This window comes from Salvelinus fontinalis, chromosome 20, assembly GCF_029448725.1.
Source record: "Salvelinus fontinalis isolate EN_2023a chromosome 20, ASM2944872v1, whole genome shotgun sequence".
NCBI lineage: Eukaryota > Metazoa > Chordata > Actinopteri > Salmoniformes > Salmonidae > Salvelinus > Salvelinus fontinalis.
Window position 1 is genome coordinate 13681932 of NC_074684.1, and position 23474 is coordinate 13705405.

Consider the following 23474-nt stretch of genomic DNA (forward strand, 5'->3'; position numbering starts at 1 on the left):
ATAAATAAGAATACTGTGTACATAGTTTCAATAAATGCAATGAAATACTCATCCTGAAGTTGTCATCCTTACCCTGAAAATAAAATATTTGGTTTAGCTTATGCCGAGTAGGTTTTGCGAGTCAAAACACCAAAACATAAGCTACCTCGTCGAATGGGATATGAAATTAGCTAACAATTACCTTTTTAAACGGCATATCGTATCACGTGAACATGTTTTGAGAACCAGCGTTTAGCATATGCACAGTCTTTTTACTATGAGAAAAGAGTTAACCAAGTATCCATAGCGTCTGAAGTGTTTCCTCCTGTACTGGATTTCTTTGTCGCCATTACAAGAACTAGTTAACACCGCGCTGGTATTACACTTTGAATAACGTCAGGTAGCTTGCTATATATAAAGATAGTAAGTACTATCTCGGCTTTGAAACTTAAATGAAAATATGTATCCCCTTCTGCACTAACATTACAGTAGTGGGTGTGTGATATCTAGTTGCTAATGTAGCTAGCTACACATTAAACGGGTTAGCTAGCTGGTTATCTTGACTTTGGTACTGTTGTGACAATGAGCGCAAAAATGTCCCACGTTACTGTAATGTAAACATGTGTTGTCCGAACTATTTCAGTAATTGCTTGCAAAATCTTCTCTAAAGCAATATATTGATGGCTTGTCAATTGTGGTCTACTGGTGTAATCAACACATTGCATGGGGAATGTGTAAATACGATTATGTAGCCAACGTTACACAGAAGTGACAAATTATCCTCTTTTGATACAGGTTTATTTGGGCGGACACCACAGACATGACTTCCCGCATATGCAAGAACTGTGGTTGTTCCGAGATCGACCTCGATCAGGCTCGGGGCAATGCAGTATGTACGAGCTGTGGGTCTGTGCTGGAGGACAACATAATCGTGTCCGAGGTGCAATTCGTGGAGGGCAGTGGTGGGATTTCTTCAGCTGTGGGGCAATTCGTCTCAGCAGATGGTGAGACCTGCATATTGCATAAGACTTCAGCATCACAAAAAATAGAGAAATAGAGCTTACCACTATGCAGTATTACACAAATATCCTCTGCCCAAAGCCAAAATCCATATTTAGAGAAATATTGCATATGTGAAAATGCACCATATTACATGCAAACTTGTCTCCGATGTTAAGCAGACAATTTAAGAAAAGTGCTTCACAAATAGAAAGACAACTGTTCAAATAAGCTTGATGGTATTGGGAAGAAATCCTTGCAGTTAGATTAAACAAAAAGTATATATAGTGCATAATGACATCATAAGCACTATGCTACATAAATGTTTCACAAATCATAGACTAGCCATGCCTTTAGGGGGGTAAAAATAAAATCAGCATTTGGCTACATCTTGTGGGCTTTGTTAAATGTTTCATAACACCAATGCTAAATGTTTCATAACCCCCATGTTTCATAACCCCCAACCTTATGATTTGAGAAATAGTAACAATAATAAAGTGTTCACCCTCAAAGTTGGAATGAAAGATACTGTTCTAAGTTCAGTTAATTGTGTTATGGTCTTGCTGTAAGGCCAATCATAAAAAATAATTGCACATCATACATATGGGAATTTTAAATGAATGATATGCATATGGTTTTGAAGTCTACAATCATGCCAATAGCCCAATATTAGACCTCTGATTAATGAATAAGACAAGGTCTATGGGCATTCCATAGCGACTGTGTTTGAGAACTTCTGGTACAATGACTACCTGCTAGCAGCATGTGCCCCATGTCCATAGCTACATCCATATATAAAAAATATTCGGGAGACTTCTGATAAAAAAAAGAAAAGAGTAATCATTTGCATTGGAGCGGTATTTATTAGAGAGAAGTAAAGTTAAAGATTTTGTTCGGGCGCCAGGCAGGTATTAACCATGCCGAAAGGAAAATAGAATAGAGTACCACTACCAGACCCACACACATCAGCAGAAGAGACTGCCTAGAGTGTAGCCTGTTTACCAGAGCCAGTGGAGAGAAAGGAGAATACACACATCACAGCACAGGGGTAACCCCACCCAGAATACCTCATACAATTATAATGGCAGAGCAATTGAACAGCAACTTCATACAAGAAAGAACCCAGCCATCAACAGAGGATTTGCAGTAATATTTATTATCTTCCAGTGGAGGAGTGCAGAGCGTATGTCATAGTCACAACAAAGGCCTTAAAAATGTCCACAATCTTCTCAGCCACATGTCATTAGTACACCCCACCTCAATACAGTTCAAATAACAATACACAACTTGCAAGCAACCTTCCTTTTAACTAAAATGTCCACCCAAATACTTCTGGCAGGGCAATACTAGTCCAGCTCAAATGAACTTCAAGGGGAAGTGCATTTCAAAAATAGAAAGTCTGTTGCAGGGTAAAGCACTGGAACGATAGAGGGAAGAGAACAAGAGAGATCTTAGCTGTGGTCTTCAGACGTGCCGGTGTACTGTCTGACCGTCCGATGGTTTGTATGTCAAAGCTTCGCAACAATGTTGCTACTAATCCATGCGATCCATAACCGACGCGGTCCCGAACATTAACAACCACGACCTAGAGCGGTCACACCGATGATTGAGTTAAATACTTTATAAACTACACACGCTGAAAATAAACAAAACTTCTGCAGCATAGCACACACAATCAAACTTTCGCGCCAACCAAGAGCTCCTCCCGAGACCTGAAAGAGCTGTCTTTATTTCCTCCTTCCTTACTGCTGATGCGCTCTTAAAAGTGGCAGCGCACGGTGAAGGCTCCGTGCAGGATTTCGCCACAGCGTCACCGAACAAGAAACTTAAATCAAATTGGTCACATACATATGGTTAGCAGATGTTATTGCGAGTGTAGCGAAATGCTTGTGCTTCTAGTTCTGACAGTGCAGCAATAGCTAACAATTCCACAACTACCTAATACACACATCTAAGGAATGGAATAAGAATATATAAATATATGGATGAGCAATGACAGAGGCAATAGATGGTATAAAATACAGAATATACACATGAAATGAGTAATGCAAGATATGTAAACATTATTGAAGTGGCATTAAAGTGACTTGTGATCCATTTATTAAAGTGGTCAAAGATTTCACATTTGTATGTAGGCAGCAGCCTCTGTGTTAGTGATGGCCTTAAGATTGAAAAACAGATGTCTCTTGGTCCCAGCTTTGATGGACCTGTACTGACCTCGCCTTCTGGATGGTATTGGGGTGAACAGGCAGTGGCTCGGGTGGGTGTTGTCCTTGATGATCTTTTTGGCCTTCCTGTGACATCGGGTGCTGTAGGTGTCCTGGAGGGAAGGTAGTTTGTCCCCTGTGATGCGTCGTGCAGACCCCACCACCCTCTGGAGAGCCCTGCGGTTGTGGGCGGTGCAGTTATTGTACCAGGCGGTGATACAACCTGACAGGATGCTCTCAATTGTGCATCTAAAAGTTTGTGAGGGTTTTTGGTGACAAAACAAATTTCTTGAGCCTCCTGAGGATGAAGAGGTGCTGTTGCGCCTCACCATACTGTCTGTGTGGGTGAATAATTTTAGTTTGTTCATGATGTGTATGCCGAGGAACTTAAAATTGTTTCCTGAAGTCCACCATCATCTCCTTTTTCTTGATAGGGGCGGGAGGTAGCCTAGTGGTTAGAGCGTTGGGCCAGTAACCGAAAAGGTTGCTCGATCAAATCCCCGAGCTGACAAGATAAAAATGTCATTCTGCCCCCCGCACCTTTGATTCAAAGTTGGGTTAAATGCAGAAGACACATTTCAATTGAATGCATTCAGGTGTACAACTGACTTTTGTTGACGTTGAGTGAGAGGTTGTTTTCCTGACACCACACTCCGAGAGCATTCACCTCCTCCCTGTAGGCTGTCTCGTCATTATTGGTAATCAAGCCTACTACTGTTGTGTCATCTGCAAATTTGACAAATGAGTTGAGGCATGCATGGACATGCAGTCATGGCTGAACACACCCTTGTGGGGCCCCAGTTTTAAGGCTCAGCGAAGATGTTTTTTCCTACCTTCACCACCTGGGGGCAGCCTATCAGGAAGTCAATTACACAGGGAGGGGTTCAGACTGAGGGCCTCAAGCTTAATGAGCTTGGAGGGTACTATGGTGTTGATTGCGGAGCAATAGTCAATGAACAGCATTCTCACAGGTATTCCTCTTGTCCAGATGGGATAGGGCAGTGTGATGGCTATTGCATCGTCTGTGGACCTAATGGGGTGGTAAGCAAATTAAAGTGGGTCTAGGGTGACAGGTAAGGTTGATCCTTGACTAGTCTTTCAAAGCACTTCAGAATGACTGAAGGGAGTGCTACAGGCGTTAGTCTTAGTTAATTTACCTCTGCATTCTTGGGTACAGGAACAATGGTGGCCATCTTGAAGCATGTGGGGACAGGAGAGCCCACAGTCCTTGGTAGCGGGCCGCGTCGGTGGCACTGTATTATCTTCAAAGCGAGCTAAGGTGTTTGTCTGGAAGCAAGATGGTGTCCGTGACGTGGCTGGTTTTCCTTTTGTAGTGAGTGATTGTCTGTAGACCCTACCACATACGTCTCATGTCTGAGCCGTTGAATTGCGACTCCACTTACTCTATACTGACATTTTGCTTGCCTTGTAGGGAATAACTGTATTCGACCATATTCCCAGTCACCTTTCCATGGTTAAATGCGGTGGTTCTCGCTTTCAGTTTTGCGTGAATTCCGCCATCTATCCACGGATTCTGGTTAGGGTAGGTTAAGTCAGTGGGTACAACATCTATACACTTCCTTATAAACTCACTCAATCAGCGTATATGTCGATATTCTGAGGCTAACCGGAACATATACCAGTCCGCGTGATCAAAACAATTTTGAAGCGTGGATTCCAATTGGTCAGACCAGCGTAGCACAGGTACTTCCTGTTTGAGTTTCTGCCTATAGGAAGGAAGGAGCAAAATGGAGTCGTGGTCAGATTTCCCGAAAGGAGGGCCTTGTATGCATCGCGGAAGTTAGCGTATCATTGATCCAGTCTGTCGCTAAAATCCCAGCTACAATAAATGCAGTTCTGGTTCAGCCTCTGGAATCAGCCCTGGGTGGTTCGGACAAAGGAGCCACTTAGGGAAAGTCGTAGTGCTGATAATTTGACTCTGATAACCAAAACAGGCAGGTGCTGCCCCAGACGAGAGTGAAGAAAACATGTACGTGCGAAGCTAGAACACATTGGCATCCATATTAGATTTAATTTTTGGGGGGGGGGGGGGGTAGCAGCTAAAAAAACATTACGTTCACTGCTCGGTGATGCAAATAGTGATTCTCCAAATCAGAACCACCTACCTATTTTGGATGTCACTTCGGATTCAGAACACATGCTGCTAGCAGGTAGTCATTATACCAGAAGTTGTCAGTCGCTATGGATGCCTTTAGATTTTGTCTAGTTAATCAGAGATCTAATATTGGTCTACCCTGCCACTTCGTTTGCTATACTGAGATGGCTAGGGCTGGAATAATGGAACTACTCAAATGCAGAGATGACGCTATAGCTGCAAGGACTAACAGTCCATGAAGTCAACATGATTAGTTAAACAATGTATAGCTTCAAAATATGGTTAAAGATCATTTACAAATGGTGTAAAACCTTATATTTTGGGTTATAAACCATTTTAAATTAAGTGCATGAGGCATTTAAAAACGTGACATTGAATCAACAGGCATACATTTTTATTTGAGAGGGCTCTAACGTTAAACACACATGTAAATTCACAGAGTGGGCCTTTAAACATAAGTCTGGTCCAGAAGTTCATTGAAATGTTACTTCCTGTAGTTTCATCATCTTATTACCAACTTATTTATATTCTTTGTATGATGCTTAGTTTACTGAATAGTAAGAATTAGCTCATTACTTTACAGATTATAGTCAAAATTTGTCCTAGAACCATACAATATGTAGCCTATGAACCCAGTCTGTGGGCTATAGTTAACATTCCAATCGAAAATCACACTTGAATAGACAAGGTTAAATTTAAAGGTTAGACTAAAAACTCCAACACCGTAATATCTGAAATAGAAATGTATTGCGATAGAAGATCTTGATAGGCATGGAATATTCCCAGTTAACATTATCCTCGAGAAACAATTGACAAGTTACATTTTGCGTGATGTTCCAAGGTGCTCAGCTCACGTTGGCTTTTTAATGTCTTTATCCACGCTTACCTGAGGAAATAAAATTTACAAGGTAAAGGATCTACATTTGATATAATCCAGAAATTATGGCTACACAGGCACATTGCTTAACTTATTTTCAAGTAGTTTGTCAAAGCAATCTGCTTTGAACACCGCTATATAGTCTGGGTTTTCATTATGATAATTATAGGACAGATTGCCTACCTCTCAAGATGCCTTCATGCACACTACCACCATAGCGGCCCGGGTCACTGCTCCTGGTGTTTAGAGGGTTATTTGATCTTGGCCCAGAGTTGTCAGGACAGTTTTCATGTGATCCTTCAGCATCAATATAGTTACCACTGATGACTTTGAGCAGGTTTGTAACTTTTTCTGTAGAGATGTAGTTCAAGTTGTTGGGATTATTCTCAGCTCCACCTTGCGTGCCTTTGAGGCTAGATAAGTACCCATGGTGATCTGAAAGAGTTTGTCCACAACCAAGACAGTTTGTGTCATACTGACTACGAGTGTTGGGGTTTCTGTCTCGTTGGATATTTCCTGTTTGTACAACCCCATATCTTGGGGATTGAACACTGGTCATTGATAAAGGTTTCTTAGCACTAACTTGAACAGCTCTATAGAAGCTTAAAGGTGACCCATGTTGTCTACGATTAGGTTGGCCATTGCCACCCTGGGTGTTCTCATAGGCACCATTGGCTGATTGGACAGCTCCATAAGCATTCCTGCTAAAACCATCTTGGTATTTACTGTAATGGCTGGAAGTTGGTTTTACTTGGCTGGGTGACAGCTGGGCACTGGTAAGCTGTGCAGACCCATGGTGGCCTAGTGTAGTTTCACCTCTGTTTAATGCTTGAAGATGACCACCATGCTGCACAGGCTGATGGAAGTTAGAAGTGGTACCATGAATGGGGTCAGGTTGGCCATTTATTTTCCCAACCTGAGATGTTGGTTGGAAATGGCTAGGTGGATCCTGGACAGTGTGGCTCTGGGAAAAGTCCTGTTGCTTTTCCACTGATTGGGCTCTACCTCTTTGGGCTGACCCTTGGTTGAACAAACAATAAATAGGACTGACACAGCTGGGATTGTCTTGGGCACCAGTGTCTTGAGAAACCATAGGCTGGCCTCCACTGCTAACTTTTATGAAGTTTGAATTTCCTCCAGAGTTGCCCAGGGAACATTCCACACAAGGATCTGATCTGTCAGTATCAACATTGCTACCACTTATGACTGCAAGCAGATTTCGCTCGTGTCCTTTTGCTGCATACTGAACAGTAGAAGCACCATACTTGCTAGGAGCTGGAGTTCTTCTGTGGCTTTGTGAACCTCTATACGCACTTGTAGCTTGTTGGTCAATGTTTAGGTGAGAATAAGCAGATTGACCGGGAGAGGGTTCCCTTATGCCACTAGTGGCAGGTTGGATCCTGATCTGTTGTGGTGCTGGCTCAACTCTGTAGCTTCGTGAACCTCCATACTGGCCAGTAGCTTGTTGGTTGATATTACTTTGAGTAGGAGCAGACTTGGGAGTAGGTTCAACTCTGAAACTTTGTGGACCCCTGTCCTGGTTAGAAGTATGATGTATGATGTTCTGCTGAAAAGGAATAGTCCCAATAGGGGCTTGGGCAACTCTGCTGCTTTGAGGACCATCATACTGGCTAGGCACCGATTGAGATGTGCTTGTGGCAGGTTTAGCACTACTGCTTTGAGAAACATCCTGGCCAGGAACTTGTTGGATGCTGTGGTGCTGAAGGGTTACATACTTGTTAGTAGCAGGTTTAACTCTGTCACTTTGTGAAACTTGATGTTGGCTAAGGGCAAGTTTGATTCCAATGTGTTGAGCAGCACCATACCGGCTAGTAGTGGGTTGGACATGTGGTTGAGAGGCAGCATGCAGGCTAGTAGCTAGTTTCTGCAGAGTTACACTGTACGGACCAGGTGTAACAAAGCTGGTTTGCGTTCCCAAATACTGGTTAGAAGCTGGTTGGACATGATTGCTTTTGGAGTCGTCATACTCGCTAGCCACAGGGGAATAATTTTTGTCCTGGTTGGTTCCATAGAAGCTAGAGGCTGCACTATTATGAAGTTTGTGGCTTTGGCATATACCAGAGTGAACAGGTTTTGTATTGCTGGGGTTAGGTTGAGTGATAGTTCCCATTTGTGAAGGCTGATGGCAATGAGGGGTAGACTGGACATTGTCTGAAGCTTGGTAGACCGTGCCCTGTGCTGTGTTGTGATAGTCTGTTTTATGTTTTGCACCACTGTAGACAATTTCAGTTCTGCCAACTGAGGATCCATAATGGCCTGAAGCTGGCTTGGCATATTGTCCCTTGCTAGGTCCATATTTGTTTACAGAAAGTTGGCTAGGTACAAGCATCTTAATTGGTGCCAATTGAGCTTTGGTGGGCTTCACTTCTCCAAAGGAGGTTTCATCATGGCCGAGACTATCATGACCGGGAACTTGAGATAAACCACTTTGGCTATCCCCATACGTGCTGTATGCAGGGACTTTGCTGGTGGTAGGTTGATGATCTACACCTTGGACAACAAAGTTGTCTCTGGAAGCAGGTTTCACATAACTTGAGGTACCTTGGGCACGGTCACCTAGTGGGACCTTGTGACTGGGAACTTGCTGGAAGCTGTTACTTACTTGAGAAGAACCATGCACATTAGCAGGAAGGACTTGTTTCACACCAAAACGCTGGGCATCTGTGTTGTAGTTGGAACCAGGTTGTCCTTTAGTATTCTGGTAAACATAGGAAGCAAGGAAAGGGTTTACCTTGCTTGGAGTGTCATAGTGTCTTGGGGTCTTGACAGTGTCAGGAGTATATTGTTCACTGGCTGGCTTGACATATTGCTGGGGGATAGATATGCCATCAGAACTTTGCAAAACACCATATTGGCTATAGCGTCCTAAGCCAGAGAGGACGTTACCTCCAGAATGCTGCGGTGTGCTGCCACTTTGTGCAGTGGTGTCGCTTAATGTGGGCTTATTGTTCACCGTTTGGACAGTTGCATGAAGGCTTGTGGCTGGTTTGTGCAACTTTGCTGATTGTACAGCATTGTACATCTCATGTTGGGCAGAGTTGCTTGGTCTCTTACTCTCATAGTTTGGGTGAGTTCTCAAATGTTGCTGTGCATTTTGAGTGCTGCCACCAGGAGTTCTGATTATGTGGCTGGGAACTGGATTGAGAATACTAGATTGGGCATTGATCATCTTTGCAGATGTAGGCCTATAGTGGCCTGGGATATCTTTGATCCCGTCACCCTGGACAGGGCTGTGGATGGGAAATTGCCCATATCCACCAAGCCTGCTGCCTCTATCAGTTTCAGGCCCGATTCCCATACCCTTTTGATGTGGAGTATTAACATCCTGGGTGGATTCATAGACGTTTATGGCTGGGGTGTCATTATCACTTAATTTGTGTTGGCCAGTACCATAAGCACTTCCACCTTGCACAAGTCCATAGCGATTCAGAACACTTTGTACATTGCTGGATGATTGTGGGGCACCACTGTAATGGCCGAGAGAAGGATCCAGGGTGTTGTCAACTGTTAAAGATCCATAGTTGGTACTATAAAGCCCCCCTGTCTGTGACACCTCATGATTGCTTGGTTGTGTGCCGATAACCTGGACACTTTCAGTGTTGGTGGGAACTTGCTGTGGACAGTCAGGCTCTGGTTTATTGGCTGCGCCATCTAAAACAAAGGATTTTTTTTTTTATACATTCCTTAAAACTGTGTTTAAAGTAGACTACATGTAGTTATGTAAAACAATCTTACCTTTGTTGCTGCCTGTGAATTTGATTGAGCCAACCCCAGGCATTTCAGATTTAAAAGTCTTGTCCACAAACAGCCTACTGACTGAGCTAAGTGGGTAGAGGCATCGCACTGTGAGTCTAAAAAGGAAAGGTCATTAGAGATGTGCCATATGCAGCCACAGTTAATCCACATTTCTTGATCAGATTTATTAATGACATTTGGGACTATGATTATTCACACCTAGGTCACCTACTGTATTCTTAAGTAGCTTATTGCACAAATAAGTTCATATTCAGATCAGAGCATTGTATAATGAAAATGACAGCATTGAAATGCTAAGATCGAACATGTTCCCAAATAACCATGACTGATCTTTACCTGAATTTAGAATCCCTGGAGATGAAAGAAGCACTGTCAAGTATGAGCTCCCTATAAGACAGGATCTCGTTTTCATACACTACAGCTGAGTCTTCAACCTATAAGACAAGATGAAACTTCTGTTACTTTGTAATGCTCAAGTCAGTCAAAAGCTCATGACTGAATTTTCCCACCATCCAGCCTATAGCATTGTATACTGTTTGTTCTATGGGATTGTCATTTAGATCTAGATAATGTTAAAATCGAAACTCCCCCCCCCCCCCCCCTAATAAATTATTTAAATCAATTAGGCTGACCTTTCAAATTCTGCTAAAACTAAACCAAATTCCACAGGCTCCAAACGTATATTTTAAATGAGATCTTACCATAACTGTGGTGTTGCACGTGTTCAAGCCAAACTCAAACAGCACTCTTGAGTCGTCCATTAATTTTGGTTTACAGGTTCTGTCCAAGAGGGTCGTACTGCGTGGATTCACTGCAGGCCAGGTAGTTTTTGTACTAGTCACCACAGTCATGATCCCATCAGTTGAACAGACTGGAAAGACAAAAAAGGTCAAAGCTGCAGATGACAGCCCAATACAAAAACAAAGCATGCGTGTTATGGATGGATACTCACTTATAAGCTGATCACGTCTGAAAAGACAGCGTGTTGCTGTTGCTGTCTGGATCTCCAAAGTCCTTGAATCTCTTGAGTGGATTTCAAATATGCCATAAAAATGCCTCAAGTTGATATCCTGAAATAAAAGTTGTCCCATAGCAGTAAAGTAGGCCTATAAGCAACCATTAAAGTGAGGGCAATGTCCTGCCAAATTTGGTTGATAGTCATGCCTTAGATCAGTGGTTCCCAAACTGGTGTCGGCAGACAGGTAGGGGGAGATTAACAAATGGCTTCTTTTTTTTAAGCTAGTCATTTTACCTCGAGCCGCTAGGCGGTGGCATAGTTTCAAAGCCAATGTAGTAGTGGGCCTAGTCAATCTTTGTTATCTTTTTACTGGTCGACTACCTCCCCAAATTAGCGCAAATGTTCTAACTACACTGAACAAAAATAAACGCAACATGAAGTGTTGGTCCCATGTTTGCTGAGCTGAAATAAAAAACCCAGAAATGTTCCATACAGAAACAACTTCTCAAACTGCGCACAAATTAATTTACGTCCCTGTTAGTGAGCGTTTCTCCTTTGCCAAAATAATCCATCCATCTGACGGGTGTGGCATATCAAGAAGCTGATTTAACAGCATGATCATGACACAAGTGCCCCTTGAGCTTGGGATGATAAGGCCACTAAAATGTGCAGGTGTCACAACACCACAGATGTCTCAAGTTGAGTGGGTGTGCAATTGGCATGCTGACTGCAGGAATGTATGCCAGAGCTGTTGCCAGAGAATTTAATATTCATTTTCCTACCATAAGCCACCTACGTCATTTTAGAGGATTTGGCAGTACGTCCAACCAGCCTCACAACCGTAGACCACTTGTATGGTATCATGTGGGCGAGCAGTTTGCTAATGTCAAGAGTGTCCCACAGTGGCGGTGGGGTTATGGTATGGGCAGGCATAAGCTACTCACAACAAACACAATTGCATTTTATTGGTAGCAATTTGAATGCACAGAAGTACTGTGATGCCTTAAAAAAAAAGAATGCAAAAGGATTGCATCTGTGACCAGATTCATATCTGTATTTCCCATCATGTGAAATCCATAGATCAGGGCCTAATGAATTTATTTCGATTGACTAATTCTCATGAACGGGTGGCTGATTTACAAAAATAAAGACAATGCAACCATTAATGAGGGTGAATCTACAACAGATGAACCACCATCTGATAATGACGCCGAAGGAGGCGCTGGCAGGTGAGACCCTAGTACCAGTGGGAAAGGAGTGCAAGGGTGAGCTGGCGATTACATTCAGTATGGTTTCACGTCTCATGGTTGATTGGGGATCCACATCCACAATGTGTTGCATGTGCTAAAAAAAAAAAAGTTTGAAGCCAGTGAAACTGAAGAGACATTTACATAAACACGCAACGCTGATAAACCAGTGGATTTTGGCTGTGGCAAAGAGCAAGATTTGCATGGCCAAAAGCATGCATTGACCAGACTACAAACACTACCAAAGCCCAAGCTGTTTGTTATTAAGTGTCATCTCAAATACGAGAAATCTAAAAAGCCACATACTATTGGTGAGACTCAATCTCCTGGCAGCAATAGGCATGCAAGTCAGCTCAAACAAATCCCGCTGTCCGATAACACTGTTGCCCGGCAAATATATGAAGTGGCAAAAGAAAGCGTCAGCAGATTTCTAGTTTTGTTATTCGATCAGAGTCAACTGATGTCACATGCAGCTCACCTTCTCGTATTCGTCAAATACTGCCATCAAGGGAAACTACATGAAGTTTTTTTGCAGTGTGCTTGAGGGGACATTCAACAAATTTGATGAAGATGCAGGACGAGGGGCTGTGTTGGGAGAACTGTATGGGCGTGTGTACAGATGGGTAAACAAGGGTCTGAAGACAAAGTTACAAGCCGTTGTGCCACACGTAGTATTCCCTCATTGTGTTACACAGGGAAGCTTTAAGGCTCTTGATAAGAAGCTTATTAGCGTGCTTCAAATAAAAAAGGGTGTACTTCATAAAGGCACGCCTCAAATACGAGACATATGCTGTCCTGTGCAAATAAATGGTATCTGAGCACGAATTGCTACTGTTGCATACTGAGGTCAGGTGGTTGAGGTAAAATGCTGTTGCGTCTTGTTTGAAATGACAGATGAAGAGCACCTATTCATACTGGATACATAGTCGCCCAATGCAGAATGCCTGGCAAAACTGGCAGACATTTTTGATAGACTGAATGGACTTAACATGTCACTGCAAGGCCCATTACCAACATTATGTCATTGGCTGACAAAGTTGAGGAGTTTGTGAAGAAGCTGGAGCGCTGGGCAGTGCAAGTGGAGTAGAGAGGACGAGTGTGGAGGCATTCACTGAATTCAGTTTGAGGAGAATGAACTGCACCTGGATGTTACAAAAAGCAACAATCACTCATCACCTCCAAAACTTAATGCACATGTCAGGAGGTACTTTTAAGAGGCCACAAAAACCACGACTGGAGCCAACAACCGTTCATTGCCACCGCCACCGGAGCTACAGTATTCCTGGAACTGTCCAGTGACAGGACCTTGCCACAACCCCGCTGGTTGAATTCTGTCTGTCAATCGCAGGAGAATAACCGGGATTATCTGAAATTGCATTGATAAACTGATTGCTTTTTCATCTGTGAAACTACTTTTCCAGCACTTACATACATTAAATGGATACGACTCACGAGAGTGGAACATTAACTACTTTTATCTGTGTCAAGCATAAAGCTCAATACAAATGCTGTGTTCCCAGCATCAGGCTCATCCATCTCATTAGAGTATAGATTAAAAACAGGTTTAAGGTAATTACCCATGTAAATGACCAAATAAAAGTATGAAGTGAAATGCGAACAAATGTGTGTACGTCATTGTACAGCAATAGGGCTTTCAAAAATATAAATGCATGAGTGTATTGGGGATGGGGAACACGAGCTGTGACCCAAATGTATAAGGGGGTGAGCCAAAAAGTTTGGGAACCGCTGCCTAAGAATGGATTGAGACACTGATCTTTTTTTTGGTTCTACACCAGCATCAACACAGATTCAGCTATTTTCCAAGCCTGTGATTAGCTGTATCAGTTGTGTTTTAGTGCTGGGCTAGACCAAAAATGTGCACCCTTTGGGTTTCCCCTAGGAATGGATTGAGAAACACTGCTTTAGAATTGACATACTGTACCTCATAAGTGTAGCCAACAGTGAACAGTGGCACCTCCAAGGTCAAAATATGGCTTTCGTTTCGCAGGTTGTACCCTCTTTCAGCCACCAGCTCAGGTGTTAGAGGGTCATGGCCGACCCCGATTTCCCACAGGTATCCCAGTCTTGGCTGGGTCATGTCAAAGACAATGCCTCCTCTTGTGCAAACCCCTTTGAGCTCAGGAGGGACTGGGGTGAGAATGCAGATTTTTGTAAGCAAGTTACTTTAGCAAGGTCTTCAAAGTAAAATGTTACGCTTGAAGTAAAACATAAAGAGGTCTTCAAATCAAGTCCTTACATGCGTTGCTGAGCTGTTCCATAACAGAGGCTAGATGGTAGTAAGCCTCTTCCTGGGGCATGATGCTTAACGTGTAGTTCATGTCCATGGAGTACTGGAAGAGCCCCTCACCTAAGTACTATTAAGAAGAAAAAAATAATAATAAATAAATAAATATATATATATATATATATATATATATATATATATATATATATATATACAGCTCAAAAAAATAAAGGGAACACTTAAACACAATGTAACTCCAAGTCAATCACACTTCTGTGAAATCAAACTGTCCACTTAGGAAGCAACACTGATTGACAATAAATTTCACATGCTGTTGTGCAAATGGAATAGACAAAAGGTGGAAATTATATGCAATTAGCAAGACACCCCCAATAAAGGAATGGTTCTGCAGGTGGTGACCACAGACCACTTCTCAGTTCCTATGCTTCCTTGCTGATGTTTTGATCCTTTTTGAATGCTGGCGGTGCTTTCACTCGTGGTAGCATGAGACGGAGTCTACAACCCACACAAGTGGCTCAGGTAGTGCAGTTCATCCAGGATGGCACATCAATGCGAGCTGTGGCAAAAAGGTTTGCTGTGTCTGTCAGCGTAGTGTCCAGAGCATGGAGGCTCTACCAGGAGACAGGCCAGTACATCAGGAGACGTGGAGGAGGCCGTAGGAGGGCAACAACCCAGCAGCAGGACCGCTACCTCCGCCTTTGTGTAAGGAGGTGCACTGCCAGAGCCCTGCAAAATGACCGCCAGCAGGCCACAAATGTGCATGTGTCTGACCGTTTGAGCAGACTCCATGAGGGTGGTATGAGGGCCCGACGTCCACAGGTGGGTGTTGTCCTTACAGCCCAACACCGTGCAGGACGTTTGGCATTAGCCAGAGAACACCAAGATTGGCAAATTCGCCACTGGCGCCCTGTGCTCTTCACAGATGAAAGCAGGTTCACACTGAGCACATGTGACAGACGTGACAGAGTCTGGAGACACCGTGGAGAATGTTCTGCTGCCTGCAACATCCTCCAGCATGACCAGTTTGGCGGTGAGTCAGTCATGTGTGGGGTGGCATTTCTTTGTGGGGCCGCACAGCCCTCCATGTGCTCGCCAGAGGTAGCCTGACTGCCATTAGGTACCGAGATGAGATCCTCAGACCCCTTGTGAGACCATATGCTGACACATGCACATTTGTGGCCTGCTGGAGGTCATTTTGCAGGGCTCTGGCAGTGAGCGTCTACAGGTGGGTGTTGTGCTTACAGCCCAACACCGTGCAGGACGTTTGGCATTCGTCCACTCCATTGCTATTCGTGTCTTGCTAATTGCCTATAATTTCCACCTTTTCTCTATTCCATTTGCACAACAGCATGTGAAATTTATTGTCAATCAGTGTTGCTTCCTAAGTGGACAGTTTGATTTCACAGAAGTGTGATTGACTTGGAGTTACATTGTGTTGTTTAAGTGTTCCCTTTATTCTTTTGAGCAGTGTATGTTTTTTAATCTAGTATTTTTTCAAAGTTGCAATTCATGACTATAAGCTCCATTTATGGAAATGTGTTTGATCCAAAATGTACTCACCATCCTATGCACAGCCTTGTCGTCAAAAGGAACCCTGATAGTATAGGCATGGGTGCCATTGGCATGAACGATCTTACTGATGGTGTAACCATGTTCTGCAGCGTCTGACACAGAGAACTGCTTTTCATTCAACTTCACTCCCATCAGAGCCACATCATGAGGAATGTTCCCCAAGTACACTTTGAACGTATGCTCTTCAAAGCTGGTCTCTGGAGGAGTAATGGAGGAAATAGTTAAGTAGCCAAATTACCAGAATTAAGAAATCAGCAATGCCACAAAGCACATGGGAAATAAAACCTTAGTTATTGTAACTACATGTTTGTTATGTGCAAAAAGGATGAACATACTGTGGTATGGAGGAATTGCGTCGACATCAACGGTGAAGGGGTGCCGGCACAGCAATGGAGTGTCCACTACCCTGAGCAGCCTGTGTCTCGTTTCAACAGTGCTACCATCAATGTAGACATGAGAGAACACATGCTCATAGAACAGGAAAGCCACGTACATCTCCCGGTAGATATTGTTTGTCACCAAACTCTAAAAATACAGTTTACTGTGTTAACTTGCACTTCAAGCTGTCGTGAATAAGCAACAATCTAGTTTTAGAATTAATTTAAGTTTAAAAGCACACTAGGTAAACGTTATCTACGAATATATTATGTTGAACAAAAATATAAAAATGCAACATGTAAAAGGTTTCATGAGCCGAAATAAGATCCCAGATATTGTCCATATGCACAAATATTATTTCTCATTGTGTACACATTGGATTACATCCCTGTTAGTGAGCATTTCTCTTTTGCCAACATAATCCATCCACCTGACAGGTGTGGCATATCGAGAAGCTGATTAAACTGGTGCACCTTGTGCTGGGTACAATAAAATGCCACAGATGTCTACATTGAGGGAGCTTGCAATTGTCATGCTGACAGCAGGAACGGCCACCAGAGCTGTTGCCAGAGTTTCTCTACCATAAGCCACTGCCAACGTCATTTTAGAGAATTTAGCAGTACTTACAACCACCCTCTCAACCGCAGACCACGTGTAACCACGCCAGTCTAGGACTTTCACATACAGGATCATCTGAGACCAGCCACCTTGTAAACTGATGAAACTGAGGAGTATGTCTAATAAAGCCCTTGTGGTTAAAAACTAATTCTGATTGGCTGAATCAGATTGGGGACCCAGGCCCACCCATTCAGCCAATCAGAATGAGTTTTTTCACCCATGGCAGCACCCCAGTCCAGTCATGTGAAATCCATAGATTAGGGCCTAATGAATGCATTTCATATAACAAAATCAGTCAATTGAACTAACTCGGTAAAAATCATTGAAATTGTTGAGTTTATTTTTGTTCACTACAGATCAGGTCTTCCAACTCCAGTCCCAGAGAGCTACTTGGTGCAGGCTTGTGTGTCAGCCCAGCACAAAAATGCTTGCTCAATTGTGGCCCAGATGAAAGATTAGGCCTAGTTGATTTATTTAAAATGTTAAAAAGGCCCAGTGTAGACAAACTTCACTTTCCTGTGTATATGAAATATAAAATGATAATGCTCTTTTAGAGCAAGAGCTGTTCCAGCTTGTTTTGGTGGGATGAATTTTGGCCTTCCATAGTGACGTCACCATGCTGTAAATTACTTAGACCAATTTTTTAAAAAAGTTTCAAACTGCCAATAACAGCTAATTTTCTGATTTCCTCTCCCCACTCAGATCACTCCCATAGTCTTAGCGAGATATTTTCTTGAAAAATTGCCCTTGGTTAAGAAGCCATTTGTTTCTTTAAATCACAAAAATGTACTTAATTGTTACCCAGGAATTATATATTGTGATAAACAGCTGTATTGGACATTTAAACATGCATCTTAGAGCTGGGCTGGAGAGAAAAAAAAGCCTTCACACCCAGCAGCTCTCTGGGGCCGCAGTTTGAAAACCTGGCACCAGTTGAACCTAGCCTAGTCCCAGATTGGTATTTGCCTACTCCATTGTCAAACTGTGTTATGACAATTCCATAAGGAGTTTGTAGTTGAGCAGAAACAGACTGCCACCCAGGCTATGTCTGCACCTAGATCGGAGCTAAAGTCCAGTGGCTTTTACCTTCCTATATCCTCCTTCGGCACCAAAGGGGACACCCATCTGTACCATGAGCCCTTTGACTTCTAGAGTGTAGCCCCTGGCCCTCGCCGTGCCCTCATCTAGCAGTTGGCTCTCCACGCCCACGTTGATCTGCTTGCTCTCAAAGCCAAAGCCGCTGTGAACCAACGGTGTCATGATCCTGGGGGTCTCCCAGAGTAGCCTGACCCCGTCAAAGTATCCTGGGTCTGAGAGCGAGAAAGCAATGCAAGTCTTTAGAATGGTAGACACGTCACCAATCAGCGACATATTTAGACCATTATCAGCTAGAACAGAAAACCATCAGTAGGGCTACTCCGAACCTCCAGGCTCAGATTTGAATAACTCTGGTTAACAGTGTAGGGATGAGCACAAATACTCGATTGAAGGTTTGTACATGATCACTAAATGAGTACTCTATTTTCAAATGCCACTATGTGCACACAGTAGGTAGATTTTAAACAAGTACTCAATTTGAAATAGGTCAGCGATTACAACAGAATTTCTTTCAAATGCCAAATCCTTTCAAGAGGTGGATGAGGGATTGTATTTACATTTAGGTTTCCATCTAATAGGCGACATATTTTCATGCGAATATTATAAAGTCTGGATAAAAAAACGGCATTTCAGAAATGTTTCCCTCAAATTGTTGCAGATGACAGTGCACGTAAAAAAATCCCATGTACTGAATAAAAAAACCCGAGTTAAATGGGTTTCAATTGCATTTTCAACTAATAGTTCACAAAAAAATGTTAAGAGCGTACCCAGTTAGTGGCATGTTCGCGCTAGCCAAAAACACGCAGATGGCGCTTCTGCCTAGAGCACACTTATAGCCTACATGAGAAAATGTATCAAAAGAGCGAGTATTTATTTGTCAAACAGAAGCCAAGCGCTGATCATGTCACCAGAATAAGACCGATATTCATTGGAAAGGAGCGTCAAGCGCACCTCCTTGTACTTTCACCACCCTGTGAAGTTCATTCATTTCATCAGTAGTCTAATAAACCGCATGCTTGCCGGACCAGTCGTAGAGGGAGAACCACACATGCCATCGCTTCACAAGTTCTCGATATGGTTATTATATCAATATTTGCACGTTAGAGTTTCCGACATTCCTCATAATTTTACTGACAAAATTATCCCATTTTATGTATTTTGTTTTGTCAACATTTGGAAAGTTTTACAGAATATTCAGTTTCTAATCTGGCCTGTCATTTATCCTACATGTATTTCACTGGAAACCTGGTCATTGAAGCACAATTTCATGGCTTATCTGAAGAACTATGAGTAAATATTAATCTACAGTTGTCTTGGATGATTACGTGCATTATATTTGAATATAAAAAAACTAATTTGCATGGAGTTATCATAATCTGCTGCAGCTGATGGTAGTGGCATTGTTAAAGACCATTCTTTATCGATATAGGGGAATACAAATAAATATACTTATGGTGCAGGCCACAGATATGTCAATCATGACCACCATCATTTTCTGACTGAAGAACACTGTCCCGTGAATGACCTCCACCGCAACACCGTCAACCTGAGAGTAGAAAAACAATGGTTGGGAAAAGGGTTTGCCAGTTTTATATTTTAGAAGTTCAACGTTTCCTCATCTGCACTGATTGGGAATACACCGGTATAAGAGCAAGCGTCTTGAGGGCTCCCACCATATTTCTTTCAATATGGTTTTCAGATCAGCACAGAGTACTGAAACGCATAGCATTTCTTGAAATACCCACCATTATGATTTCCGAGTGATTTTGTCTGTAGGGAGAGCGGAAGACAACCCTTTTCGGAGTGGCACTCAGCTCGTAACCCAGTCGATGGGCTTCGGTGATGGGCATGGTGGCCATTTCATCCTCATCCTTTAGGAACATTACCTGCCATGCAGAATTGGCTATATTTTGTGCCTAAGAGAGGATTCAGTATTGAGTCAACATAAGCTTGAACATGTTTCAATGCAAAGATTATACTTAAGAAACATGTTGAATACTTCTAAAGGATGTGGCTTACAATAGAATGGGCAGCTCTCCATGCTTCCTTTGAGGTTCCTTCAGAGGTAGTACAAGGCACATCTCTCCCCACAGTTACCTAAGGGATATAGGACTATATTTAAGAGGGGTCATCTAACTGTCGAAGACAAACAATTTGATGGACTTTCCAATTCTGGTTCTGGAGGCCCACTATATGCCAGCAGAAGTTCTAATCAATCAATTAGTATGAATCTTAAATAATGGTCAAAAACATAGTAATTTGATTGGGCACTTATCAGAGTTCATTTGACAAAGCAAATTGCCTTTCTACTCTGTGTGAAACCCAGTATGCACACTGGGCTAGGCCCCCAGGACCGGAAAAGGCAGCCTTACTGTACCTCCATGTAGTCCTCTTCACATATAATCTCCCGTTGGGACCAGGGCAGTAGCAGGGAGCAGGTCTGAGACAAAGGGTAGCACGACTGTCGGTCCTTGGCATCCATGACAATGATATTGAACTGGAAGGTGAATACCTCATCGTTCTGAAACAGCAAATATTTGTTAGTCATCAGGTTTGATCAACTCAGCAAGATGACAGTTCAGTATGGGAAGACAGGAGTTTGAGTCCAGGTCCTCAGCCTGCACCTTTGTGTTCCATCCCTTAAACCAACACACCCTATTCACCACCTCATTCAAATCATCAAACCACCATTGATTCATTGAGTCAGTTGAATCAGGTTGGGCTAAGACTTTAGAACTCTGATTTCCTAGAGTGAGACATTGGGGGGGATAATTGGGATATACCCTAAGTGTTCACTTGTTATCGTGGAAACTCCCACTAGCCCATGACTCCACCAATCCAATGCTTTTACATTGCGGGAAGTAGTGAACACTTCAGTAGGAATGAGATATTGGGATGCACCAATAGGCTACCTGGTTGTCAATGTGACAGGAGAAGTAGGAAGCCCTGAGAGTGGTGTAGCCATCCATCTTGAAGGTGCTGATGGTGTAACCACACCGGGACGCATTCTTTTCATCTATGGGATGCACACCAGCCGCATCTGCAGAGAAGAGGACGCTACATTTCACTCTGCCCATCAATTACATTAAACAAATATACTCCATCCTACTATAGGATACTTATTGCCTACTATTGTCATTAATGCCAATATTGAGGACCCACTATCTAAGACTTTCAATCATAAACAGTTGAAATCAAATTGAGCCACACTTTAAGCAAGGTCTAAAGTAATACAACTAAATACTTAAACCTTGTTATCACCCACCTACAGCCTCAAACTGAGGGGCGTTGCCAGACCAACCAACATGCACCCACAGGTATCTATCCCGACATTCTGACTGTATAGCCACTCCTACAGGAGACAATTCAGGTTAGGGTAAGAGTACATTAGAAGACTCATGCAGACCTTGATCAATGAAAAGAACTCTACATACCTTCTGGAATACTGTAACCTTTGGGACTTCCAAAAACCCCCAAATAAAGTAATGATAGTCTGGGAGAAAGTAAAATTAATATCTGCCATTTCTCACAGGTAAACCACAACACATCAAAATTGTTTTGCAGTTTTCCAAGTGACTTCAAACTCAGAATTTAAGAAAATCAAACTTACGCAATACTAATGCCAGGACTTGCAGCCATCATTTCGCTATACAAATCCCCAGCAAACAATACTAGTACTGGTCAGATAATAGCAGAAAGTAAAGACAGCAAGAAAAGCAAAACTAGTTGCTTTGAAACTCCCTTGGTACGAACCAAAGGGACAAAAAAAAGTCATTCAGTCACAGGGAGACTAATCACCACCAGAATAAGGAGGCAGAATGGAAATCAGGTGCAGCTGATTGAACTTGATTGCTTTGTAAAAAGTTTGATGACTTCTATTAACACCGTTTCTTACGGAAGGAGTGAAGCTTATTTGGGTATGCATAGCCAACTGCACAAAATGTTATATTTGGTGGTTGAATATGAAATTGATTTAGCCTAGCACTACACAGCTGATTCAAATAATTAAAGCTTGATGATGAGTTCATTATTTGAATCAGCTGTTTAGTGCTAGGGCAACAACCAAAACGTGCACCCCTTGGGGTCCTAGGACCGAGTTTGGGTAACGTTGGTCTTGTAGAAGCAAAATCTTATGTTTATCACAGTAAAAAGCCAGCAGAGGGAGGTAAATTTTCATAAGCCTGCGTTTTATCTAGTCTCTTGCTGAGCTGTGCTGTCTAGCTATCACAAACCACCAGATGGCAATATTCATTGGTTTTATACTCTGAGATTTAGAACGCAAACAAACTTATTCTGTAAATTAACATTGTTTTGCCAATGCTGATTAAAAATAAACTCATTCAAAATAGACCAAATGTTTGGTAAAATATATGGTCTCTCTTCAAATATGCTGAGTGGTTAGCAATTATGTAGTTATAATTTGCAATAATGACTTTTTAATTTGACAGAACATTTTTGTCAGCTCTTTTGTGTTTGACATCGGAAAGGCGAATGGCTTCAGTGGCATTAGCCAGGTAGGTGCTTCTACACATTGGTAGTGGATGATTATATTCTCCCCAATACAATGAAAAGTGCTTTGAGTACCTGAAAAAAAAAATATTTTTGTGATTGTTATTATTTATATTTTATTTTGTAATATTAATATTATTATACATTTTGAATATATGAATCTCCTTCCAGGTCCAGTGAAAGCCCCAGTCCTTGGTACTGGGTTCCACACCAGCCTTGGAAAAGAGTCCCGTGCTCAGACGCTGCAGAACGGTGAGTCCTGAACTAAACCCACCATGCCCTCTCTCCTTCTCAAAACAGCTGGGGCTTGTTCAGCATATTGGAGATAGAAGTGCAACACATAGAGTGGACATGATTCACTATTCCAACTAATATACATTCTTGGGCGAATTCTGCCAATTAAGACCTATTTTCACTTAATGCATTGACATAAATGGGAGATTAAGTGAAAATGTTACTTAAATGGAATTTGGGATTCACCCCTGTATGCATAACTCTTTATCTGGGGACCTGTTCAAGCAGGAAACTGAACGATTGGTTGTGAGATAGTGAGTGAAATTAACCAGGATGTTTTTGGTCTCATTTGGTCTGTTATCATATAAAATCTGAGATTACATTTTGGGAAGTTGGTTTACTTGACAGTTTCATTTCCAATCATTGTATAGAAGACAGTTTTATGGAGAGGCTAGTTTGGTGCATGTCTCAAATTGGTGTGTGTGTGTGAGAGAGAGAGGGAGAGAGTAGCCAATAAAGCCCTTGAAAGAGAGAGAGGTTTGATGAGAAATTTTCCCGGCCTTGAGGATTTATAGTTTGTGGTGATCACTGTGAACAAGTACATACCTGTGAGAGAACACTGTGTTCTCAGAGCATACT

At 42.4% G+C, this 23474-nt stretch overlaps 1 protein-coding gene and 1 long non-coding RNA gene across 2 annotated transcripts in view; one reads left to right on the top strand and one right to left on the bottom strand.

Annotated features, from left to right (window-relative positions):
- Positions 1-106: 106 nt before the first annotated feature.
- Positions 107-23474, top strand: part of brf1b (BRF1 RNA polymerase III transcription initiation factor subunit b) — a 132600-nt gene continuing 109232 nt past the window's right edge. Inside the window, exons 1-3 of the mRNA XM_055872474.1 lie at positions 107-402; positions 775-983; positions 22773-22853. Coding sequence (XP_055728449.1) covers positions 800-983; positions 22773-22853 — 265 coding nt within the window. The 5' untranslated portion in view covers positions 107-402; positions 775-799. The remainder of the gene's footprint in view (positions 403-774; positions 984-22772; positions 22854-23474) is intronic.
- On the bottom strand, positions 18215-19925 carry LOC129817345 (uncharacterized). The gene is made up of 3 exons (XR_008753697.1): positions 19838-19925; positions 19542-19638; positions 18215-18304 (listed from the first exon to the last, which is right to left on the bottom strand). It is a non-coding gene; the product is annotated as an uncharacterized LOC129817345 (long non-coding RNA).